This window comes from Ascidia mentula, chromosome 7 (assembly GCF_947561715.1).
Source record: "Ascidia mentula chromosome 7, kaAscMent1.1, whole genome shotgun sequence".
Classification (NCBI taxonomy): Eukaryota; Metazoa; Chordata; class Ascidiacea; order Phlebobranchia; family Ascidiidae; genus Ascidia; species Ascidia mentula.
The window spans coordinates 19,141,294-19,155,699 of record NC_138572.1 but is presented as its reverse complement, the minus strand read 5'-3'; the positions used below and the strand labels follow the sequence as shown (position 1 = coordinate 19,155,699).

Below are 14,406 nucleotides of genomic sequence, written 5' to 3'. Positions count from 1 at the left end.
GTGACTTTTCAGCCGTGGATTTTAGGTCTGAGTGACTGTGTATTGGATTCGAATCCGGATACAATTAAGATGGTGGAGGACACACTTGATAATATGGAAGATCCTGTGAGGATTTAATTTAAAAGATTTATTTGTAAATTTTGTTAAAATCAAATCTTTTGTGACTTTTAGGCAAAGATTTTGGGACTGAGTGACTGCGTATTGGATTCGGATTCAGATTCAATTAATATGGTAGAGAAAGCATTTGAAAAAATGAAACATCAAATTTTTACGCAACTGAAACAAGAATATAAGGAATTAAAATCAAAGCATGGTTGAATACAGAGCTAAAAAATTCTCTAATCTTGTTATACTTATATTAAAATCTGTTTTAATATTTACATGTAATACAGGACAACTATGAGCTTGTGGATTCCACTTCATCACTTGTTGGGAAAGAAGGAGGTAGATTAGAGGTTGGTGGTTGTATTGTGGAAATCCCTGAACATGCTTTGGATCAACAAGTGTTTATAAAACTGACCTCATGTTATGGAAAGCGAAGTGAAATGGTAATGGCTTGAAATAGTTTAATAAAAGACTTGATTGAAAACAATTTTGCAGAATCAAATGACTCCAATGCTTAAATGTGAACCAAACCATCTAAAGTTTAAGAAGGACATTTCCATTACTTTACCAACTTCATTTTTTTCGGATGAACGGCAATCTATTGTGGTAAGTGTTTTTTTTCTTGTTTGTTTTTTTGGCACAGTTTGTTTTAGTTAAATCATCCAAAATGTGAGAAAGTCAACATCTGGGATTTTGTGATTTAAGATATCTATGTGTTACCTTTTCAAAATTCTTTTAAAAACTCAAAAACATTAAGTGTGGCATCAATGACAATATGTTCATTTTGAAAACACAAGTATGTGGTATTGGTTTATGTAGTTGATTTATATTGTTTCTATGACAGATTACCAGTTGTGTTCAATTAGTGTTGATTTGCAATTTAGTATCATGTGTTTCCATGACGACTGAAGATGCCATCATGGGCAAAACTAATATTCCTTTTTTAAAAAAAAAAAATAAATAAGGCCACATGATTTTCAAATCCTATAAGCTAAGGCGATTGTTGCGACATGTATGCCAAAATCTGAGTCTTTAGTCGGGTCTTAACAATATTATTTTGGATCGATGGGAAATCCTAGTTGATTAACGCATTTGACATAAGATCGCATGTGAGTTCTAATTGTTGTGTTTTCCTAACCTGACTTTAACTAAAACTCCATGCAAACACTACACCAATATTTATTTACCACGAACAATTTTCGACACAAAATTATCATGTCCAATGATACCGAAATCAAACCAACTAAAGTAACCATCGCTACACTTTGAAATAAAACACATGTGACAAAATGACCTACTAATGGCTTTTTACCCGAACCCAATGAAGAGAAATTCCAAGCAATGACATACTGGCCATGCAACCTAAGTCCATAATGCAACGTTGATATGTAACGTAAAATTACGTTACAGCGATGTATTTACTCAGATGTCCTCTCAGGTGTTCGCAAAATGGTAATGCATAATGGTACTAAATGAAATTCTAAGCATACTGCATAGTGTTTTACGAAATGTATGGCAATGTAAGCATGGAGCTGCATTGGGGAATCCAACTGTTGTTTTAAGACAAGGAATGTTCATGTTTTTATATTACACCACATTGTTGATAAAAAAAACATAATTTGATTAAAAAATACTCAACAAATATATTAAATCACTAAATGTAAAAGAATGTGATGATGGCAGTATTCAATAAAATTAAACAATACAATATTATCAATAAAGATATTAACGGCAGGTGAAGCAAAGTGCCGATGGATTAAAATGGAGTGAATTTGAAACCAGCTTTTATCAAAATGACTTCCAGCATCAGTTCTGTACAAATCGTACTGCTTGGTAAGATTATTGAATGAGTCGTTATTTCAAAAAGTGATGACATGTTTTTACCTCACAGGTGGTGCATTGAAAAATTATGCGACTGGCCAAATGAAAGAAAATTGAAAAAAATCAGAGAGTGGCAAGGTGGGACATATGGAGGGGTTTTGTACGACCATATTTATGAAAAATATGATATCACTGAAGAAGGATGCAAGTTAATTTTACTGCCAAAGGTCTTCAAAATACGGTAGAAAATAATTACTTGAATATATTTAGTAATAGTTAACTATACCGGCTATTGGGTTTTTAAATGGGGTTTAACAATTTTCTGTTTGAATTTATTTCTGAACTGATATTGTGTATATGGCATTGGCAGCACACATCAGTTGTTACTTATCCTATTCAGTTTGTCACATGTTCAAGTTTAGTAATTATTTGTTTGCATGAGGTTTGTTATATGTTTTTGTTTGTTCTTTATTCAAAATATTTGAAAAAGAAATAAGCAATATTTTCAGTGATTTTGTATTTCCTGCAAATTTAGCAAACCTGGGTCAAGTGATATTGCATTTGTTGTGATGGAAAGCTCAACAGTGATCAGATGTGTTTCGATCAAATGTGATGATTTGTACAAACAGTCAAATAACACAAAGGAGATTATTGAGAGCAAACTTGGTTCAACTGAGTACGATGAAAAGTGCAAGATTTCCATTGTTTACAATGGAGAAAAACTTTATGGTAACTGGAAGATATTAAAAACTTACAAGTATTCTGTGTGGAATTTGTGTCAAACTTTTGGTAAATCAAGTTCATTCTTACCTAATTCCATGTGAACATAACTATATGCACATGACTATCAACCAACGTAAACTTTTCATACATAATTTGAATTATGATAGCATGGAATCGGGTACGAATGAACTTGTTTTTCTTTCTAACATCATGTAGTATTGGTGTTACTATTTGTTGTTGTATATGCAAGTATTCATAGTGATTTTCTTTGTTAGAGATGCCATTTCTATTCCAGCTTTCATTTAATTGTTAACATAAAAACACCATCCTTGTTTAAACCTCATCTTGATGTTTGTAGGTAGATTGCTTGAAAAAGTTTGATAAAAACAACACTTCCTGTAAACTTTCTTACAATTACCAGAAATAACAATTCTTTACAATAATATTTGTACAAAAAACTATTTCCTTCGTGGATGCATTTATTCAGTTGGTTTCAAAGTTTTTTTTAGCATTACAACCTACCTTTAACTTATAACACTTAAACAATAAGTTTAAAAACACAAAATTCACATTTGAAATAAACACATAAAATCTGTAGCAAAATTTAACACTTTTCTGTCAAACACAGAAAGTTTTTTTTATATTTTGGCCCCTAAATGTCTCAAGACCTAAATTAATTCTCCATTTATGCAGTTTGGGTGATTTGTTTTTTAAGATAGTTCACTAGATTTAATCTTTAATTTTTGTGTAACATTATAATTACTTATCACAGAACCCTCTGACAGTGATGAATATGAACATGAAGAAATTCGTCCAATCGAATTATATTTTTCCAACTTCGGAATTGAACTTGTTCATGCTGAAACCATTGGACAACATCTGGATATATTAAATCATGATGTTGTGTTACTTGATATAAGTAACTGTAACTTGAAACTGGAAACACTGAAATTCTTTTGTGAGGGAATTAAACAAATGAAGCATGAGGTAAAGATACATACCTTGTAATAACCATCGTTTACTCACTGTTTTGTACTTTTTTATATAATTGAAAATGAAGTATTTGAAATACAGTGACAAATTAGGGATACATATCAATATCAGCATTTGTGGGTAATTTTTGAAGGTAGATGGTATTAATAACCTTAATTTGTATTTTCAAGGAAGAAAGTATACTTCTATAATTCCATTTTTAGCTGCATCACCTTGAATATTTTGATACCTTTTCAACTAACCACACCCAGCACCAAATGATTAGCTGCCAGAAAGTTCAAAAAATGTACTAAAACTGCACAAAACACTAAAAAACTCCATGGCAATGGCACATGCGTCCCTGCTCATCCAATACTTAATTTGACTGTTATGCATGACTGATTACATTGTTAAGATTTTTGTGCATGAATTGCAGTTTATTTTGACATTCATTCATTAGTAACTAAATAATAGACCTTGTATTTTTCTATTGTGCAATAAATTCAGTGACGATCAATGATCTCCTTCCCTGTTTTTATGTTAATGTAATTGGGCTTATTTTTATGAGCATTGATTCAGGAAAGTGATTGCTCTCCGAGTCTGCTATTCATAAACCTTTTTCTATACTTAACTGAAGTTATTTTATTTGAAGAAATAAAGTATGATATTGGATTGTTACAGATGCAAACTTTAAAAGTCAGCAACAATCCACTTGGAGATGATGGAGCCAAGATTTTGGCAACTTGTTTGAATAAAGTACAAAACCTTGATGTTGATGGATGTGAAGTTACAAGTGTTGGAGTAATCGAGTTGTCTGCTGCAGTCAACAAAATGCCTTACATGGTAAATGCGCAAACATGTACTTAATATATTGTGAAATATTTGGTTGGTTAATGTAAGTTTAGGCTTTATTTAGCGAATACTTGCTGTTTTTTTTCTGTAAATTACTGGTTGACACATCGTATTTTGTAATTCTGATTAAATTTTTTTTGATTGACAGATGCAAGCCATAAACTTGAACAGGAATAGAATTGATGACGTTGGTGCAGAACACATTGCTAATTGTTTGCACAACATTGTTAACTATCAACAAACTGCTGAAGAATTGTCACAAACTTTATCTCTTGATGGGAGAAAGTTGATTGAATCAAAAGTTGAGGAGTTAGAAGATCGTGTAAGAAATTAATGATACTTAAATCTAGCCAATATAAAAGTTTTTTGGTTTTAAAGTTTTATTCAACAAATAATAACAGGACAACTATGAGCTTGTGGATTCCATTTCATCACTTGTTGGGAAAGAAGGAGGTAGATTAGAAGTTGGTGGTTGTATTGTGGAAATCCCTGAAGATGCTTTGGATCAACAAGTACTTATAAAACTGACTTCATATTATGGAAAGCGAAGTGAAACGGTAATTACTTCAAATATGTGAGAAAAATGTTAATTGAATTTTTTTAAAATGTTTTGTATTGTGTTTGCAGAATCAAATTACTCCAATGCTCAAATGTGAACCAAACCATGTAAAGTTTAAAAAGGACATTTCCATCACTTTACCTACTTCATTTATTATTGAAACTCGACAGTTTATTGTAGTAAGTGTTTCTTATTTAAGAATATATTTTCTTTTTTGTCATTTTCTTGTTTTTTTTGACATTTGTGGCTTATATTTTCATTAACTTAGAAAATAAGCTTCCAGATCTGTACAATATTCCTAAATTTTTGAATTTAAATCAATGCCAGTCATTTTTACAATTAATCTACCACCTTTATGAAGTCAATGTCGTTGTTCAAGGTTAAAGAAAGTGTGGATGGATTAAAATGGTATGAAATTGAAACCAATATTTTTAAAAATGATTTCCAGCTTCAGTTCTTTACTACACACTTTTCATGGTGGGTATATAAGTTTTTGTAATATGTATTTTTTTTTTAATTTTTAGTAATTTATTGTCTTTTCCAGGAAGGTTTGGGAAAAAATAAGTGATTGGCTAAATGCAAAGAAAACAAAAAAGATCAAAGGAGAATGGGAAAAAGGCTCACAACAAGGAGTGTTGCATATTTCTATGTATGACCATATTTGTCAAAAATATGATAATGCTGAAGAAGGACTGAGGAAGTTAGTTTTGTTCCCACAAACTTTCAAAATCAGGTAAGAAAGTTAATGAAAAGCGGAGCAATTTTGTTGTTGTTAATTGCTTTCTTTGGTGTTTTCCTGCAATTTTAGCAAACCATCGGAAAATGACTTTGCTTTCTTGGAGATTAAAAGCTCAAAAGTGACTAAATATGTTTTGATCAACTGTGATGATTTATACAAACGTCCTAATATTAGAAAGCAGATTGTTGTGAACAAAGTTGATTCAACTGAATATGATGGAAACTGCATGATTTCTATTGTCTACAATGGAGAAACAATATATGGTAAATGATTTGCATACCTATGTTTCAACATGTTATTTGCTCATTGAAATCCAGATTTCCATGGAACATTTGTTTCTGCAGCAGAAGGAATTTAAAGTTGTTTGTTACATTAAATCATGTTTAAGTGTGTTGTCGGTAAAAAAATTTCCAAATAGTTTTGAATATTATCAGCTGCCAAAGCAACTTTCCTGTGACTATTTTTTCGCCATTGTAAGTTTTGCAGGATCGCATTTGATAACATCATCAATAGATGTAGTTTTTCTATAATGTCATTAAGTTTGCTTACATGGATTTTTGTCTAAAATAATTGATGGCAAGGATATATTTTGACGACAAGCTGTGATGGGTTAAATCCGTTATTGTTAATCAGTGCATTCTTTGCACACACAGCTCAGGCTACTGCAGTAAGCCAGTCACATTTTTGTATTTTATTCAAGATTAGGTTGTGTCTTAGGTAACATACCTTTTTGTTGTACACAATACAACTTTTGACAACATTTTCAATTATGTTACTGTGACATGAGGACTTTGTGGTTTCGTACCACTTGGAGGTAAAACAATTTCGACGCATCCCTCCTAGTTGAGTGTTACAAAGTAACCTAGGGTATGAAGTAACAAACTTTTACTATTTTTTAAATTTGAACTTTTTCCGCAAATTACTGAAAGTTTTTTGAGTACCACCCTGGAAAGGTACGTGCACCACTGGTTGGGAAACACTGTTTTAAACCATACTGCTTTTTTGGCATTTACCGCTTATTTACAGACTGTGTCCACCACTGCATGTCCATAAACTTCATTAATCAGAATGTTGTTTTTACCACCATTTGACTGAAAAACAATTTCCAATCTTTGTTGGTTAGTTATCCAAGTCCATCAAGTAAAAAAATCACTGATGCAAAATCATTTTTGTGTAAGGGAAGGGGCAGCATTTGGACTGCATAGATTAAAAAAATATTAGTTACACAGCTTTTTTTAGGCATATCACTGAGTCAGTTAACTTTAGTGTCTGCTATTAGTCAGTTATCGTATTGCTTTGATTTAATACCATTAATACTGATTTCCCTTTAGACACATTGTTTCATATTTATATAAAAACCTTTTGCAGAACCCTCTGAGAATATTGGGTATCGGTTTGATGAAAATCCATCAATGGAATTGCATTTTTCCAATAGTAAAATTGGACTTGCTCAAGCTCAGGCCTTTGGTCGTCATCTAGATATATTCAATCTTTATGTTACGTTACTCGACATAAGTAAATGTAACTTGAATGTGGAAACACTGAAATTCTTTTGTGAAGGGATTAAAGAAATGAAGAATGAGGTAAAGTTACAGACTAAGTGTTTGTGAAGTGAAATTCATTTTTATAAAATATTATTAACTTATTTGCAAATTATAGTTAATTGCTTTTATCATGTGGGACAATTAAAATAAAACACAAAAATGTTTGTATAACATATTGTATTTAAATCACGGTTCGTAGTTGACATTGTGTTTTCTTGTGTCTAAACAAAAAATATACTGTGTCAAGCAACAAAGCTGATACAAAAGTGTCTCATATAGCACACTGTTTCAACCAAATAGCTTAAAACAATGACTAATGACCATAGGCGTCGATTTTTTAACGTTTTGAAAAATATTAAGGGTGACTTTTCCAGGTTTAAGAAACACGCAAAAAACATTCCGTCAGTCGTATCGCCCTAAACATCGGAAACGACACAAATTCTGCTTCGTGTCACTTTGTTTTTACACTGAATAATGTTGTTGTAGCACTAAGTTTCAAACACTTTAATTATGGACCCCCTTACTGAAAGCGGCACATTTTTGTTTCACTCGGTATATTGTACATTTAATAATTATGAAGTAACAAACAAATCTATTACGCAATAATGCCGACTATCACTATTATGTTTCAACAACTGCTGCGTTGTGTAACAATCCACGAGACACTTGTGTTTGTCATGATTGTGACGATAATAATACAAGTCGTTCGAAACAAGCTTAACGCGTAGTATAAAGTATGTGGTTTCTCTGATAATAAATTTTTATTTAAACGAAATCCAGGGGTGACAATACACAGGTTGTCACCCCTGTTTGTTTGTGAGGGGTGACATGTCACCCCTAAATCGACGCCTATGCTAATGACCACCATGCCAACCAACCAGCTTGGAAAATTCTTTTCTATTCAGTCATTAGTCAATACCTACTGCACTGATGAGATGCATTATTCTGCCAATTTCCATTCAAAATCATGAAAGTTAAAAACCTATTATAAGCATCTAGTTAGTATCTGCAATGATCCAGAAAAACATCCATTTATTCCTTTATGTTTTGTATCATTATACCGCATTGTTCATATGATAAAATACAAGTAAATTATAAATAATAAAATATAATTTTAACCCAAGTATTGGTCATGTACATTATTTTTTTTGTAGAGTTCTAGTCAATAATTTTTTTCTATTTTAAACATTACCGCCAAAATGCAAAGTATTTCATCCGCATGGGTTAATGGGCATTGATTTTTATGTGTAATGTACAAATTGTATGATCATCACAACTGTGTGACGATCCTATCTCAGCAGTAATTCCAACAGTCTGAAAACAAATTAAATAACCTCAACTATAGCGTAACCTACCTGTGAATTTATCAAATATTAACTATAAATTTCAGTATTCCTCCAATACTGTATATTTGTGAAAGCTGTAGTTTTAGTTAAATTATTTTGTGAAAGCGTGTCTTTGTTGTATTACTATTTAAAGTCATGACAGATCAAAGCTTTGAACGTCAGCAACAATCCACTTGGAGATGATGGAGTCAGGATTTTGGCAACTTGTTTGGATAAAGTTCTAAATTTTGATGTTGAAGGATGTGGAGTTACAAGTGTTGGAGTAATCAAGTTGTCTGAAGCAGTCAACAAAATGCCTTACATGCAGATGCAAGCCATAAACTTAAAAAGGAATAGAATTGATGATGTTGGTGCAACACATATTGCTAATTGTTTGCACAACATCGTTAACTATCAACAAACTGCTGAAGATATGTTACAAACTTTATCTGCTGAAGGAAGGAAGTTGATTGAATCAAAAGTGGAGGACTTGGAAGATCGTGTAAGAAAATGATGTTACTTAAAAGCTAAAGCTAGTATAAAAAAAATTTTTTATTTCAATTTTGATTTCTATTCAACACATACGTTCAAATAGGACAACTATGAGCTTGTGGATCCCAATTCATCACTTGTTGGGAAAGAAGGAGGTAGATTAGAAGTTTGTGGTTGTATTGTGGAAATCCCTGAAGATGCTTTGGATCAACAAGTACTTATAAAGCTGACCTCATATTATGGAAAGCGATGTGAAACGGTAATTGCTTGAAATAATTTTAAGAAGATAATTTTATTGAAACCTTTCTGCAGAATCAAATTACTCCGATGCTTAAATGTGAACCAAACCATCTAAAGTTCAAAAAGGACATTTCCATCACTTTACTAACTTCATTTGTTTCTGAAAGTCCACAGTTTATTGTAGTAAGTTTTTTTGTGATTTTCATATTAGATTCAATTTTGCTGTTGAGTAAGTCTGACTAATAAATTTTAACTTAATAGAAACGAACTTTAAGGCTGTTTTGCTGTTCAGTCAATTCAAATCGAGATTATTTATATTTTAAGAATTGATATTAATATTTATCTTTGTTAATAATAAATTAATAATAATATAGGTCACAGAAAGCATGGATGGATAAAAATGGAATGATAATGAACCTAGTTTTTATCAGAATAACTGCAGTCATCAGTTCCATACAAATCATTTTTCATGGTAGGAAAATCGAATTAGTAACTTTTAATTTTGTGTATCGAATTGTCGATGTCTTAATGTTCTTTTTAGGTGGTTGATTAAAAAAGTCTGTGATTCTTTTTGGCCAAATGTTAAGAAAACAAAAAAGATCAAAGGAGAATGGGAAAAAGGCTCACAACAAGGAGTGTTGCATATTTCTATGTATGACCATATTTGTCAAAAATATGATAATGCTGAAGAAGGACGGAAGTTAGTTTTGGACCCACAAACTTTTAAAATCTGGTAGGAAAGTTAATGAAAAGCGGAGCAATTTTGTTGTTGTTAATTGCTTTCTTTGGTGTTTTCCTGCAATTTTAGCAAACCATCGGAAAATGACTTTGCTTTCTTGGAGATTAAAAGCTCAACAGTGACTAAATATGTTTTGATCAACTGTGATGATTTATACAAACGTCCTTATATTAGAAAGCAGATTGTTGTGGACAATGTTGGTTCAACTGAGTATGATAAAAGCTGCATGATTTCCGTTTTCTTTAAGGATGAAAAACTTTATGGTAGGCCCGAACTAAGATTTAACCAGTTCTTTTTCTGCAACATTTTCTCACATATAAAATGTTGCCTAGCAGATTTTTGCCTCAAACAAACTCTTTATTTAATGGTTTGATTTTATTAGTTTGTTGTATTCCATCTTCCCATTTGATCTGGCAAAATATCACTCTACATTTTTGCAAAATTAAATCCTAAAAACCCAAATTTTATTGGCACTTTCCTGTTTGAAGAATCTCCCAACTATGTTGAATGTGGAGAAAATCCTCCAATGGAATTGCATTGTTCCAACATTGAAATTGGACTTGCACAAGCTCATGCTTTTTGTCATCATCTGGATGTATTTAATCATGATGTTGCATTACTTGACATAAGTAACAGTAATTTGAAACTGAAAACACTTGAATTTTTTTGTAAGATGATTAAAAAAATGAAGCATCAGGTAAAGGTAAGATAGATGAAATACATTTTTTGTGTAATTGTTTCTTGCCTACAGTTTACCTTTGAAAATAATTGTTTTGGTTTTTGTAAAATAAGATAAAAAAGCATAATTTAGTTGAAATAATATGTTGGTTTTTCATCCCTTGAATTACTGTTTGCAATCCAAATGCTATACAGGCCCCCTGAACCCAAAACCGAAAAAAAATTATTGCCTTTTTCAATTAAATAGAGTTTAAAAACCCTGGTAGTTTTGTTATTGTTTTGATTCACATACATTAAATAAAAAACATAAAACAAAACTGTTATGAACTAACCTACATTTGTAAGTGGCTTTAAATAATTAGCAAACTGGTATTTTGCACCCTAAATTTAATGAAAACTTAAATAAGATAAGAGGAAAGTTAAAAACATACAAAAAGCGAGTGAAACAAAAACTTTCTTATTTGCTTCTTGAGAATCCCCCTATTTGCTAGTTTTTGTTATGATTGTAACCAAAAACTTTTACATTAACAATATCTGTAGAAACATAACATTTGTTGTCACAGATGAAAACTTTAAAAGTCAGCAACAATCCACTTGGAGATGAAGGAGCCAAGATTTTGGCAACTTGTTTGGATAAAGTCAAAATTCTTGATGTTGAAGGATGTGGAGTTACAAGTGTAGGAGTAATCGAATTGTCTGCAGCAGTCAACAAAATGCCTTACATGGTATTTATTGTGGCTTTGTAATGTATCTGCCTTTGCGTTACCATACGTTTTGCCGTGCCTTCATATATTGATGTGCGCCTGTAAGGTTTCTGCAAGTCCTTTCAATGCAATTGTTGCATTTTAGCCATTGATGACGTTTTCTGTGGATACTGAACTGGCATTAATTCGTACTTATTTTTTTTCTAACTTGATGTTCAACAAGAATACTGCTTAGTATAGGAATAAAATTACAATATAAAATGACTGTGTGTTTTTGTTTAACTTTAACCTTTTAGTTTGATGCACTTAACAAAAAATCATTTAATTATTTTTATAGATGCAAGCTCTTAACTTGAAAGAGAATAAAGTTGGTAAAGTTGGTGCAGAACACATTGCTAATTGCTTGCACAACATTGTTAACTATCAACAAACTGCTGAGGATTTGTTACATTCATTATCTACTGATGAAGGGGAACCGATTGAATCAAAACTCATGGAGTTAAAAGATCGTGTAAGAAATATGTTACAATTTTTTGTTAACATTTTGAAACAGATAAAAAAACTACCTATTAATTTTGAAACATCCCAAACATAATGGGTTGTTTTTTATCTGTATGTTAAGTTTTACATTTTTATCTAAACAGGACTATGACTATGAACTTGTGTTGTGAGTGATTGTTTTTATATAGTTTAACCCAAACATGAAAATTCAAGGCTAAACTAAATGTAAAATTGAATGGTTTGATTTCTATTCAACACACTCATATGAATAGGCCAACTATGAGCTTGTGAAGCCCACTTCATCACTTGTTGGCAAAGAAGGAGGTAGATTAGAAGTTGGTGGTTGTATTGTGGAAATCCCTGAAGATGCTTTGGATCAACAAGTACTCGTAAAGCTCACCTCATATTATGGAAAGCGAAGTGAAACGGTGATTACTTAAAATAAAAATGAAAAAACATTTATTATGAAAAATCTATTTGCAGCATCAAATTACTCCAATGCTTAAATGTGAACCGAACAATCAAGAATTTCAAAAACAAATTACCATCACTTTACCAAATTACACCCGTTCTGAAAACGAGTGGATTGTGGCAAGTTTCAAATTTTTAAACCTTTTTACTTAAGTGTTCTTTTTGGCATAAAACCTTGTTTACAATACTAATGATTTTTATTAATATGAACCACTTTTATTTAATTTTATCAACAAAAACCAATCAATATCAAAGATTAAAACAAGTGTGGATGGATTGAATTGGAGTGAATTTGATACCAGATTTTATCAAAATAAATGTCATCAGTTCAAAACAACTCATTTTTCATGGTAGGTGTTTGGTAAAAAAAACTGTAGTTTGTTGTCGATAACATATTGTCTACTGTAGGTGGGTAGTTGAACAACAACATACTTTTACAATGGAAGATAAAATAAAGAGAATCAAAGGCGAGTGGATTGGAGGAAATCCCAAAGGTGTTTTGCATATATCAATATATGACCACTCCGAAAACCCTGACGTTCTTGAAAAAGGAGAGTTAGTTTTGCCACCAGAAGATTTTTTAATATGGTAAAGTCATAATACATTTTTTGCCTTTGTTCCGAAATTTCGTTACAAAACGGTTCCGAGAAAGGAAATTTCGTGCAAATAAAGTGCAATAATTTCTTTTTGGATTTTAGCACATCTCCTTCAAGCAAGAAAAATCCAGTCTTGGAAATTGAAACCCCAGATGGAATTGAATGTGACTCTAGCAGATGTGAATTGCATAGTTTTTATAAAACACCTTTAACGAGAAGACCGATCACATTGACTTTAAGCAACACAAGTATATCAGATTTTGATATAAAGTGCAAAATTTTCGTAACTCTTGGTGGTAGAAAGTTTTATGGTGATGGACATCAAGGGAAAATCTGCGCGGATCTGTTTCCTGCAACGGTAGGAAAAAATAGTTGATATTTATGTTTAATTTAATATCAATCATATTTTTCCAATAGAAAAGTTCCACTTGCAATTCCACAGAATCAACACAATCAAGTAAGCAATGTTGTGATATTTTTGCAAATGTAATTATTTTTGTCTGTAAAAAATTTTTGAAATCTTGGCAGTTTTTGCAGACAGGTGTACACACTGTTTCGAACTGTGAGGTCTCATCAGTGCATCTGGTGACCGTAAAACATGGTAGTGTACACCTATCTACAGCTCTCAATGATTATTATGGCTCTTTTGCGTGTGTAATTAGCAGATTTTGTTTCCCAAAACTACTATTAAACTTGCAAATGTTTTCTACCAAGGTTCATCCCAGTCCACATTAGCTAACTCATCTCATATATCTGATAGTGTGGTTGGTGCTGGACATGTGACATTCAATAAAACTGTGACAACCAACAACTACTCCAAAACTTCAGGTAGGTTAAATTACAATTTTCCTGTGGAAAGTGACAATACCTATTTCTTCTCCAAAAGTTTAGCAAAGGAGATGTTAATAATCTGCAAGGTTTGTAATTCATGATGTGTTTCATGTTACTTTCAGACCAACCATCTACGAGTGGAGCAACATAATGATTTGTTTGTTAAACTTTCTGCACATTAGCGAATGTATTTCTAAGTTTTTGTACAAGATGATTCTATGCATGCATTGCACTTTATTAGAAACTTTTTTCATTTTATCGCTTTAAGTTTTTGTGAAATGATTGCAATCCTTATACATCTCTGTGCATTGTTTGTGGTTGTGTTGGCTTGGTTTGCCAAGCAATAAATCAACGAAATCTTAGTTTTGAGTCTAATTCTGAGGTTTTCAACGTTTCTGAATGGAGAAAACAAATTGGAAACCTCCAATTTGCAAGGAGTCGCCTTAAATTGAGGGCGGTCGTAGCGCACGTGTTGGAATGCTGTGGGATATTTGTTGTACATGAACTGTTTGTT

At 31.8% G+C, this 14,406-nt stretch overlaps 2 protein-coding genes across 4 annotated transcripts in view; both read left to right on the top strand.

Annotated features, from left to right (window-relative positions):
• LOC145909738 (uncharacterized) overlaps positions 1-14,406 on the top strand; it is a 56,504-nt gene that overhangs the window by 10,729 nt on the left and 31,369 nt on the right. The window contains exons 18-35 of the mRNA XM_082997090.1: positions 13-105; positions 172-231; positions 393-548; positions 601-711; positions 1,841-1,938; positions 1,997-2,167; positions 2,462-2,655; positions 3,422-3,636; positions 4,303-4,464; positions 4,622-4,795; positions 4,875-5,030; positions 5,101-5,211; positions 5,412-5,509; positions 5,577-5,765; positions 5,841-6,034; positions 7,140-7,354; positions 11,353-11,514; positions 11,831-12,004. Of these exons, the coding sequence (XP_082853216.1) occupies positions 13-105; positions 172-231; positions 393-548; positions 601-711; positions 1,841-1,938; positions 1,997-2,167; positions 2,462-2,655; positions 3,422-3,636; positions 4,303-4,464; positions 4,622-4,795; positions 4,875-5,030; positions 5,101-5,211; positions 5,412-5,509; positions 5,577-5,765; positions 5,841-6,034; positions 7,140-7,354; positions 11,353-11,514; positions 11,831-12,004 (2,733 nt within the window). The remainder of the gene's footprint in view (positions 1-12; positions 106-171; positions 232-392; positions 549-600; positions 712-1,840; positions 1,939-1,996; positions 2,168-2,461; positions 2,656-3,421; positions 3,637-4,302; positions 4,465-4,621; positions 4,796-4,874; positions 5,031-5,100; positions 5,212-5,411; positions 5,510-5,576; positions 5,766-5,840; positions 6,035-7,139; positions 7,355-11,352; positions 11,515-11,830; positions 12,005-14,406) is intronic.
• Positions 12,482-14,147, top strand: LOC145909296 (uncharacterized). 3 transcript variants are annotated; one of them, XM_082996685.1, is made up of 7 exons: positions 12,482-12,585; positions 12,721-12,821; positions 12,938-13,053; positions 13,164-13,419; positions 13,479-13,518; positions 13,776-13,889; positions 14,015-14,147. In XM_082996685.1, exons 2-7 carry the CDS (start codon positions 12,783-12,785, stop codon positions 14,041-14,043), a joined length of 594 nt encoding a protein of 197 aa, XP_082852811.1. In that variant the 5' UTR covers positions 12,482-12,585; positions 12,721-12,782; the 3' UTR covers positions 14,044-14,147. The 3 variants fall into 3 exon arrangements, with proteins under 3 accessions (XP_082852811.1, XP_082852812.1, XP_082852813.1); XM_082996686.1 differs by lacking the exon at positions 12,482-12,585 and having other exon boundaries at positions 12,618-12,821; XM_082996687.1 differs by lacking the exon at positions 12,482-12,585 and having other exon boundaries at positions 12,685-12,815; positions 12,874-13,053.

Excerpts from the sequence above, each read along its gene's own strand:
- LOC145909296 (XM_082996685.1), top strand. The coding sequence starts at position 12,783 with ATGTCATCAGTTCAAAACAACTCATTTTTCATGGTAGGT. Across the intron at positions 13,054-13,163 it reads CCAGAAGATTTTTTAATATG|CACATCTCCTTCAAGCAAGA; the intron begins GTAAAGTCATAA and ends TTTGGATTTTAG. Across the intron at positions 13,519-13,775 it reads CACAGAATCAACACAATCAA|GTTCATCCCAGTCCACATTA; the intron begins GTAAGCAATGTT and ends TTTTCTACCAAG.